This window comes from Lepus europaeus, chromosome 16, assembly GCF_033115175.1.
Source record: "Lepus europaeus isolate LE1 chromosome 16, mLepTim1.pri, whole genome shotgun sequence".
In the NCBI taxonomy this organism is placed as follows: Eukaryota; Metazoa; Chordata; class Mammalia; order Lagomorpha; family Leporidae; genus Lepus; species Lepus europaeus.
In genome coordinates, this window is record NC_084842.1 from 23,840,664 (window position 1) to 23,851,910 (window position 11,247).

Genomic DNA, 11,247 nt, shown 5'->3' on the forward strand with positions numbered 1-11,247 from the left:
TGGGCTGTGATTGGTCCATTTCTTGCTCTGATCTCACAAGGCACCATTCTGTGAGGTGAGCCCCCAAAAAGTATATATAGCCGCTGCAGGGGCCTAGATTTTCGTCCGCCTTACCCAGAGAGCACTCTCTTTGTGATCTGTGTAACTAGGACCGCAACTAGCCCTTTGCGCTCATTGTCGTTGCTTGTGCTTTTTCTTGGTTGTTTGTTTCTGGGTCTATTTGGTTTTTGCTTTTTCCCCATTTTGGTTAGTTTGTTGTTTTCCTCCTCGTTGTTGTTTTGCCCATTTGGCCTTTTTTTGCAGTTTTCTTTATTTTGGCTTCCCCCACTCTAGTCAGCTAGCACACTCAGAAGTATCAGCGTTCGAGGATTTAGTGGCTTTTCCTCTTTGTTGTTTTCTGCTTTATTGAGATAGAATTGCGGCTTTGCCTCTAGAGTAGTGAGAGTAGTTGGTGCTGTGTCTTAGTCAGCTGGGTAGTCAGTCCCCCGTGGTCCCTTTGTGTTGTAGGTAGTGCAGTGAGGGTCCGTGATTAGCTAGTGTGTCGAGCGAGTTAGGGAGTCAGAGAGCGTAGTTAGGTGACGGGCATCATGGAAGGCCCCTTGGACTTCCATCCTCCTCTGGACGGGTTCCGCTTCGTGGACGTGCTTGGCCGGGGCAGCTTCGGCCTGGTGAAGCTGGCCCGGCACCTGGCGTCCGGCAAGTACGTGGCCGTAAAGATCCTCCTGCAAGACGCCTCTCCCAGCAGCCCGCTGTCCGCGCAGGGGGAAGCGGTCATCCTGAGGAGCCTGCGGCACGAGAACATCGTGCGGCTGCTGGCGGAGCGGCACACCAGGACGCACCTGTTCCTGGTAATGGAGCTGGCGACCAAGGGCTCGCTGGAGAGCTACGTGCTTGAGCAGGGCGGCCTGGCCGAGGCTGAGGCCAGGACCCTGTTCCGCCAGGCGCTGGCCGCCGTGAGCTACTGCCATGGCCAGCGCGTGGTGCACCGGGACCTCAAGCTGGGCAACCTGCTGCTGGATGCCCACCTGAACCTCAAGCTGGCAGACTTCGGCCTGAGCCTGCGGCTGGAGCAGGGCACGCTGGTAAGGGGCTTCTGGGGGACCCCCGAGTACTGCGCCCCCGAGCTTTTCCTCGGGGAGGCCTACGACCCCTTTAAGGCCGACCTGTGGAGCCTGGGGGTGGTGCTGTTTGCCATGCTGGCGGCCAAGCTGCCCTTCCGCGGCAAGGACACGGAGGAGCTACAGGACACGGTGCTGTGTGGCTGCTACGTGCTGCCGCGTGCCGTCAGCCCGGCCCTGCAGGAGCTGCTGGCCTGGCTGCTCACTGTCGACGCCTCGAGGAGGCCCAGTGCGGAGGACGCCAGGACCCACTGGTGGTTCGGCCCCAGCCGAGAAGCCGCCCAGGATGAGGAGGAGGACGCCGTCACCCTGCTGCAGCCCCTGGGCGTTCCCCGGGACTCGGAGGCCAAGGAGTACCTGGCGGGCCTCGGCCTGCTGCCAGGCACGGGGACCGAGGGGACGCCAGGCCCTCAGCCCTGCGGCCCCGAGGCCCTGCCCGAGTCCTCACAGGGCGGGGAGCAGCACCACATAGAGAAGGACCCCTTGTCTCTGGTGTCAGTGTCCTGTGACAGCATGTCCGTCGATGTTTCCTCCGCACGAAGCGACTCCTCCGAGGCCTCCAGTGAGTCTTGCCCTCCCCCCTGCCTCGGGGCCTCCAGAAGCTGAGCCCAAGGCCCCCTGAGGTGACCCCACTCTTGACTCTCTCGTACCAGGCCAGCCACAGCAAGAATGGAGCCCAGCATCCAGTGCCGCCCCCGACTCCTCCCAGGCCTCCAGTGAGTCTTGCCCTCTCCCCACATCCCCTGCCACTTCGGGGCCTCCAGGAGCTGAGCCCAAGGCCCCCTGAGGTGACCCCACTCTTGACTCTCTCCTACCAGGCCAGCCTCAGCAGCAGTGGAGCCCTGCTCCCAGCACAGCCCCCGACTCCTCCCAGGCCTCCAGTGAGTCTTGCCCTCTCCCCACATCCCCTGCCACTTCGGGGCCTCCAGGAGCTGAGCCCAAGGCCCCCTGAGGTGACCCCACTCTTGACTCTCTCCTACCAGGCCAGCCTCAGCAGCAGTGGAGCCCTGCTCCCAGCGCAGCCCCCGACTCCTCCCAGGCCTCCAGTGAGTCTTGCCCTCTCCCCACATCCCCTGCTACTTCGGGGCCTCCAGGAGCTGAGCCCAAGGTCCACGGAGGTGACCCCACACTTGACTCTCTCCTACCAGGCCAGCCTCAGCAGCAGTGGAGCCCTGCTCCCAGCGCAGCCCCCGACTCCTCCCAGGCCTCCAGTGAGTCTTGCCCTCTCCCCACATCCCCTGCCACTTCGGGGCCTCCAGGAGCTGAGCCCAAGGCCCCCTGAGGTGACCCACACTTGACTCTCTCCTACCAGGCCAGCCACAGCAGGAGGGGAGCCCTGCTCCCAGCGCCGCCCCTCAGCCAGCCTCCAAAGCGTCGCCCTCCAGCCCCAGTGCCTTGAGCCGCGTGGACCTCCCACAGCCAGAAGCCGCCGCAGCAGCCCATGAGCCCGAGGATTCTGGGACCGCAGCCACCGCTGACAGCACAGACACCAAGGCCAGCGCCCAGGGCAATAGGCAGGGCCGGCGCGGGGTCGGCAGGAGGATCCTCCGGTTCCTGTTGAGGGCGTGCTGCATCCTGCCGTCCCGAGGGAGCAGCCCTGGCCGCTGCTGCAGAGTGGTCCCCAAGTAGCCTCGCTCAGCCCCAGCCACCAGGAGCAATCCGCGGGCTGAGCCCACTGAACATTTTTCTATTCTAAGCATTTGCAAATGCTTCCCATGAATAAACTTCACCATGTGTGCATGGCTTTGGTCCCGTGTGATGTTTGGGTCCCTGTGTGCACCCTGGGGAGGTGATGGAGGTACGGGCAGGTGGCTCTCACAGAAAGACAAACGCTGGGTGATCTCCCTGTGTGGGGATCACAGAAGGGGTGACATCATAGAAGTAGAGCCTAGAGTGATGGATCCCTGAGCCTGGGCCGGGGGAGGAGGGAGGGAGAGTCAGAGCTTCCATAGTGGCACAGGCACACGGGGGTCGGGGTCTGATGAAAAGTTGACGAACCAGGAGAAGAAGAAAATGGATCCGAAGCGCTGATGCCTCCTGGACCCTGGGGTGAAGCTGAACTTGACGCCCTAGCCTGCCAGGGCTTTCCGGGGACAAGCCCATGAACTCTTTTCATTCTCTAAACCTGCTTGTGGGGAGCTTGTCTTATTTCCATCCAGAATGCTGAAACTCTTCCTGTCTTCGTAGCTGGCAAGTTTCCTTTTTTTTTTTTTGTTTTTGTTTTTGTTTTTGACAGAGTGGATAGTGAGACAGAGAGAAAGGTCTTCCTTTTCGCCGTTGGTTCACCCTCCAATGGCTGCTGCAGCCAGTGCATCTCGCTGATCCGAAGCTTGGAGCCAGGTGCTTCTCCTGGTCTCCCATGAGGGTGCATTGCCCCTTGGGCCATCCTCCACTGCCTTCCCGGGCCATAGCAGAGAGCTGGCCTGGAAGAGGGGCAACCAGGATAGAATCCGGCGCCCCGACCGGGACTAGAACCCGGGCTGCCGGCACCGCTAGGCGGAGGATTAGCCTATTGAGCTGCAGTGCCGCAGAGGATTAGCCTGCTAAGCCATGGCGCCGGCCAAGGAAGTTTCATTTTGCAGGCCTGCTAACACAGAGGTTTCACTATCCCCTCTTTCCTGGAATTTGGAGCTTCCAACCCAGTCTCCTCCAAGAACCCTCTTTCTTCCAGTTGGTGGGGAAATGACCTGCAGTCCCCAAGGGTCATGACCCTTTCATGGCTGCTGCCCAGGAGCCTGAACAAGCACATCACAGAAGAGGAAACAGGAATGAGCTTTATCGAAAAGGGCGTGCATTGGAAAGTACGTCGTATTGGTAGTTCACGGGTTCGTGAGGGAATGCCTGGGCTCTCTGGCATTGTCTACAGGGCCTCCAGGCGCCGACAGGTTTTGAAAGACATGTTGGGGGTTGAGACTTCAGAAATCTGTTGAGCCCTTCCCTCCCAGAATATTTTCTTTGTAAAATCGCTGAGTGAACTGGGAAGGCTCTGGTGAGGAGGAGGCATAGGAGGATCAGGTGTTGAAGGAGTCAGTCACAAGGTGAGTTCTGACAGATATTCAGGGCCATGGGAAGCATATTTGCAACCTTTCACCAATTACCTTAAAATATATGAATAGCATCATAAATAAAGCTGCAGGTATTAGAGATTTTAAACTGAAACACCATGAAAGTCCTTACCTAATGCCAATTTAGTGACCTCAGTGCTCTCCATGTCCATGAAGTCAGCGACTGAAAGAATAAGCACAAAAAAATCATACATTGGATAGCTGATTTGATGAGGCACTTCACTTACAAAGACATATATGTTTTGCCTGATTATAGCTGTTCCATTAGAAGAGAGACAGAATATGTATGATTTTGAATCTCAGAAATACTTATTAAAGATGTGTACTTGGCCCAGCCTCTGGACTCCACTTAGATTGGGTTTAGAAACATGACTAACCCACAGCCCCTTACTGCAGGAAGATACAGTTTATGGCTGAGTTTACACTGTCCCAGATTAACAGATGATCACCTGGAGTAAAGAGTGCCATGCTAAATACTCGATAAGGATTTTAAAATTGAAAGAGAGCATAGTGCCCTCTTGTATAGTGCTCTTCATACAAAGCATACACACACACACGTGTGTGTTTGTGTGTGTGTATCTTTAAAATTGTCTGTTCCCAACCACATTGAATTTTAAGATGCTGACAAAGAAATCTCACTCTCAGAGTGACTTGATGGAATAATGGTGGTGGGGTTAACATTGATTCGATTGCAAGAAATGTTTCCAGGAATGTTGAAAAACAATCTTAACTTTAAACATGGAATGAGATGTCTAGCTGAAGATTACCTCTATTCAAAATAATTATTCATTAAAAGGGGTGCCCTATGATTGGTTGTACTTATGTACTGGTTGTACTAGAGTGATAAACAACTGAAACAATTGTCATCATTATTTATTGTACTTCAAGAGAACATAAAGAAAAACCTGAAGTTATGAAGCAATTTACACTATACTTCGAAGTGCTGTTACAAGGAGAATTTTTAAAAGAAAAAAAGGCAAACAAGTTCAATGTATCAAACACTATCCTTTATTTCTCTTTAGAAAATAGTTGAAGAGTGATTCAGCCCTATGGTTTTTTTTTTTTTTTCCGACAGAGAAACAAGATCAGAATTATCAACCACACAGGTATTCACTGAGCCATGGCCTTCTCTGCCCTTAAACATTGTCAATAACTGATTTCCCCTCAGTCTTGCAGCAGCATCACCCACAGATCCTTTCATTTTTACCTGGCACTCCTCATTTTAAGTGCCTGCCAACATGTCCTACTTAACTCTTCTGGCAAGAAAAATAATCAAATTAGAAGACTAAAGAGAGGAAAAGGCCGTGTCTGTAGGCACCATTTAAGCTGGCTTGTCATTTTCCCCAAGAGAGATCACTGAACGAAATTGACAGCCCAGAGTCTGGGTTCTATTCTCAGACCAACCATTGCCATTCTGTGGGACCTCTGGCAAGCCTTTTGATCTCTGGAGTCCTCTCTTCAGTGGGAACGCTGGCTGTGTGAGAACCCCTGTGCTTCAGTATGTGTGGGCAGGCATCTGGGCCAGGCTAATCACATGTAGCACATTGTGGACTCAATTCTGGAGGACTCAAATTTGGTTTTGTTTAGTTTGGTGGAGTTAGTTGATTTCAGTAATTCAGATAAAAATATGTATGATATGTACATGGATATATCTGTGAACATATGTGTATAAATGTATAATATATAATATATACACAATATATAGTTTATGATATATATATATAATTATCAATCTTTCCTCCAAACTGCACAATCCTCTCAGTAAAGCTGAGTAAGAATATACACTATTCTGCCCATTAGCAGAATTTGTGTAAAGAACTCCAAGCAAGGTGGGAGATGCAAATGGTAGTGAGTGACAGGTACAGGATCTATGCCTGGCTATTTCTTCTGTCTGGGATTCTTCAAGATCTTTGCAAAACTTCTTATTTCTCATTATTCATGGTTTAATCCCATGTCATCTACTGAAATGTTCACTCTTAACTATGTCGTCCGATGAACTACCCCAAACTCCATTTTCCACCTTACCTCCTTCAGTTTCTGTAGCACTTTGATTTTTATGTATCGTTTTCTTGTTAATTTTCTGCCCCTCCTCTTAGTCTATAAACCTATGACAGCTGAGAGCTAATCTCCCTGATTTACCAGTTTTCTCAGTGCCCAGAATAATGCTTAGCATACAGTAGGCTCTCATGAATATCTGATCAGTGAATGAATGAATAAATGATATGCTCACTGTCCCATTGTGAAGAAAAGGATTGCACAGGAGCAAAAGGGTTACCAATTACAAACCAAGCTCAAAAGTAATTTCACTTGGAAGCACTCATGGTTTACCAGACCAATTCTTATTGCACACTTGAATTTTCAGACTTCATTATATTAAATGTCCCTTGAAATTTTATGTATAATAGCTACCTGGGATAAGTGTGGAGAATATGTGAAAAAAAGAACACATAAATAACAGTGGCAAATGGAAAGTATTATAGTGAAGTAAAATCAACAAATCCAAGCTTTTTAAAGTAACTGGATCAAAGTTGAATTCCTAAGTAGCTGAATTAGAATTGTTATTTTTTCTAAATTCAAGAAGTATAGCAATTCGAAATTAACCAAAATACATGCAGCAATAAAAATTCATAATCCAGTTTCATCAATGATCAGCATTGGACAACAAATCAAACAAAAGGAAAATCAGTATGAATTTTTAAAGAACATATGTTCTAGTGTTAAATGCTGTCACAGTAAATTTCTATGAATTCCCATTAAAAGGAAAACCTTAGAAACAAATGACATTTTATTGCCCATAAGATTAAAATATGAGTTACATGACTCTTATATTTTTAATGGCTAAATTTTTGCAATGAAAAGAGTGATAAACTATCAAATAATTGAAAATCATTTTATAGTCATTGGAAATGATTTCCAGGATTTTGATCAAATCATATTTCAAGGACACTGTCTAAAACATTTTATTTCCTCTATTTTAAGACATATATTAATATTTTCTGATTTATTTTATTTTTTTTTAATTTTAATGTTAATGTAATATTAATAAACAGAGAATGGATCCAATGAAGTTCATAGATACAATTCTTTTTTTAACTTTCATTTAATAAATACAAATTTCCAAAGTATAGCTTTTGGATTAGAGTGGCTTTCCCCCCTCCCCATAACTTCCCTCCCACCTGCAACCCTCCCATCTCCCACTCCCTCTCCCATCTCATTCACATCAAGATTCATTTTCAATTCTCTTTATATACAGAAGATCAATTTAGTATATATTAAGTAAAGATTTCAACAGTTTGCACCCACACAGAAACACAAAGTGTAAAGTACTGTTTGAGTACTAGTTATAGTATTAATTCTCATTGTACAACACATTAAGGGCAGAGATCCTACATGGGGAGTAAGTACACAGTGACTCCTGTTGTTGACTTAACAATTGATACTCTTGTTTATGGTGTCAGTAATCACCCTAGTCTCTTGTCATGAGTTGCCATGGAAGCCTTTTTATTTTCCCAACTCTGATCTTATTTAGACAAAGTCAGAGTCAGAGTGGAAATTCTCTCTTCCCTTCAGAGAAAGGTACCTCCTTCTTCAATGGCCCATTCATAGATACAATTCTAAGACTACAGTGATAATCCTTTCCTCCTTGCCTCCCTCTTCCTCCTTGTCCCCCTCCCTTTCTCTCTCTCTCTCTCTCTCTCTCCTTCTGTCTCTTTCTCTCTGTCTTTCCTTCCATTCTTCCTTCCTTCTGTTTTTAATAGTTTTTTAGATAACATATTTCTGAACAACATTACAGTTCAGGGATTACAATAGTGGCTTTTTATATGCTAATGATGAACTCACTGAAAGTGAAATTAAGAAAGAAATGCCATTCACAATAACCACAAAAACAATCAAATATTTAGTAATGAATTTAATCAAAAAGTGAAAGATCTTATTAATGAAAATTATAAAATATTGATGAAAGAAATCAACAAGAACCAGACAATAGAAACATATTCCTGCTCAAGAATTGTAAGAATCAAAATCATTAAAATGTCTGTACTACCTACAACAATCTACAGATTCAATGCAATCCCTATGAAAATATCAGAGCTATTCTTTACAATGATACACTAGTTTAAGTGTCAGATCTGCTGTAATGCAATTTCAAGTAGTAGCTGCAAGCTATAAAAATTCAGTTGCAGACTAATAATTGTCATGCTTGTTATGTCTAGGACAGAATAAAATGAATAAAATCCTTGTGCTAATTCTATACTGTATGAATAGAAAAATAACAAAAAATTTTGAATTTTAACTCACACATCTTTTCTTGACTTTGCCATTTGAGAAAATGCTTTATCATGCTGAGTGAATTAAGCCAGTCCCAAAGAGACAAATATCATTTGTTTTCCCTGATCGGTGACAACTGAGCGCCAAAGGGGAAACCTGTTAAGTGAAATGGACACTATAAGCAACAATGAACTGATCAGCTCCTGTCCTGACTTTAGATGTACAATGTAATACTTTATCCTTTTTAGTATTTGTTGTTGTTGTTGTTGTTCTAGTACTATTGGTTGAACTCAGTAATTAACACACAATTATTCTTAGGTGTTTAAATTTTAACTGAAAAATGATCCCTGTTAAATCTAAGAGTGGAAAAAGAGAGGGAGGAGATGAACAATTTGGAACATGCTCAATCGGACTGGCTGCAAATGGTGGAGTTAGAAATGTGCCAGGGGATTCCAACACAATCCCATCAAGGTGGCATGTACCAATGCCATCGCACTAGTCCAAGTGATCAATTTCAGCTCACAATTGATAGCTCTGATAGGTCTAAGAGTCAAAGAGATCACACAAACAAGACAAGTATCTGCTAATACTAACTGATAGAATCAAAAAGGGAGAGAAAGATCCAACATGGGAAGCGGGATACACAGCAGACCCATAGAATGGCAGATGTCCTAAACAACACTCTGGCCTCAGAATCAGCCCTCAAGGCATTCGGATCTGGCGGAAGAGCCCATGAGAGTATAGCAGGTATGGAAAGCCAAGATATCATGGGAAAAAAAAAAAAAAGACCTAAATGAAAGATCTCTGTGAGTGAGATCCCAGTGGAAAGAACGGGGCCATCAAAGAAGGAGGTACCCTTCTCCGAAGGGAGGAGAGAACTTCCACTTTGACTATGACCCTATCGGAATAAGATCAAAGTCAGCGAACCCTAAAGGCTTCCATAGCCCTGGCAACTCATGACTAGAGCCTAGGGAGATTACTGACGCCATGAACAGGAGTGTCAAATTGTTAAATCAGCAACAGGAGTCACTGTGTACTTACACCCCATGTGGGATCTGTCCCTAATGTGTCGTCTAAAGCCAAGTGATGCTATAACTAGTACTGAAACAGTATTTTTATACTTTGCGTTTCTGTGTGGGCACAAACTGATGAGGTCTTTACTAATTATATACTGAAGTGATCTTCTGTATATAAAGAGAATTGGAAATGAAAAAAAAAAAAAACAACCTGGTGTTAAAATGGAAATGGCATAGAAAATTAATTAATTTGAAAAAAAATTATGTAGGTTCTCTGTCTTTAATGTGCTGTACATTGCTATTTAATGCTATAATTAGTAATCCAATGTAGTTTTTTCACTTGATGTTGCTATATGGGCAAAATGTTGAAATCTTTACCTAATATATACTAAACTGATCTTCTGTATACAAAGAGAATTGAAAATGAATCTTTACATGAATGGAAGGGGAAAGGGAGCAGGAAAGGGGAGGGTTGCGGGCGGGAGGGAAGTTGTGGGAGGGGGGAAGCCATTGTAACCCATAAGCTGTACTTTGGAAATTTATATTCATTAAATAAAAGTTTAATAAAAAAAAAGAAAAAAAAAGAAAATGCTTTATGGTAACTCTCAGTGATAAAGACCTATATGATTCATTATTAGATGTGTATTATAATAAATTAAATTCAGTTACAAATTTAAAAGAAAATTACAAAATTGGATTTGTTTCACTGTGGACCTATGAAGAAACTTCAAAAATTGAAAATTGTTTTATAGGTTTATTTTGCTGCAAAAAAGTCAATGTTCATGAGTACAAAGAATCTTCAAGAAGTTCATAGAAAGTGTGTACTATGAAAAAGTTATAAATGGATTTCAAAAAGTTTTATACCAAAATTGCCACCAACATTTTAAGTACCTCATACATGGAGAAATGTAGGTTTTCTAAAACCAATTCATCTTTCTTTCTCTAAGGATAATCCAAGATCTCTTTCTGTAACACAATATTCTTTTAGATAGACCTCCAAGAAAAACTGACTGAAAATCTGACAGATTTGCACTGGAATTCCACAAGATTCAATGAAGCTTTGCTATCAAAAGCATGTCCTTGCATAGCCGAAGGTTTGGGGAGATACTAAACATTTCCAGTAAGCGTCAGTTTGCTAAAATCAATGACACCAATTATGAGCTCATTAGTAGAGCTCTTCATGAAACAACAGGAGGATTTGGTGTGTGCTCAATATAAGCAGATGGAAGGCGCCTAATGAACGTTCAGTAATCCCTATGTATAAAGCATTTTGAAATTTTTTTAAATCCAAAGTTGGCAGTTGAAGTAATTTCTGAGCCTCTGTCTTGCTGCACCAAGGAAATTTTTAGTCATTTATCCATAGCTTCCTACCAAACACTAGTATCCTGGAAGATGATTAATAAATGCCGATAACAGCTGAGATATGTCAGGTACCACCTCATTCATGAACTTTTTAAGCTTTACTTATTTACTTGAAAAGCAGAGGGACAGAAAGACAGAGATGAGAGAGGAGAGAGAGAAGAGAGAGGGAGAGAGATTCCATCCATCACTAACCAAAGGGCTGGGTCAGCCAGGGCTTGGCCAGGCTGAAGCCAGGACCAGGAACTACATACAGCCTGGTCTCTCTCATGCATGGCAGAAACTCAAGTACTTGGACCATCTTCTACTATCTTGCCAGGCACATAAGCAGGAAACTGGTTTGAAAGTGGAGCAGGAAGTGGGCATTGCAAGCAGTAGCTGATTCTGTGGCACCACAATGCCTGCCCCAAGCATACATAC

The 11,247-nt window shown here is 45.0% G+C and overlaps 1 protein-coding gene across 1 annotated transcript; it reads left to right on the forward strand.

The window, feature by feature from the left end:
* Positions 1 to 587: 587 nt before the first annotated feature.
* On the forward strand, positions 588 to 1,724 carry LOC133775045 (MAP/microtubule affinity-regulating kinase 3-like). Its single transcript, XM_062213144.1, has one exon. It carries the CDS (start codon positions 588 to 590, stop codon positions 1,722 to 1,724), a length of 1,137 nt encoding a protein of 378 aa, XP_062069128.1.
* The last annotated feature ends 9,523 nt before the right edge of the window (positions 1,725 to 11,247 follow it).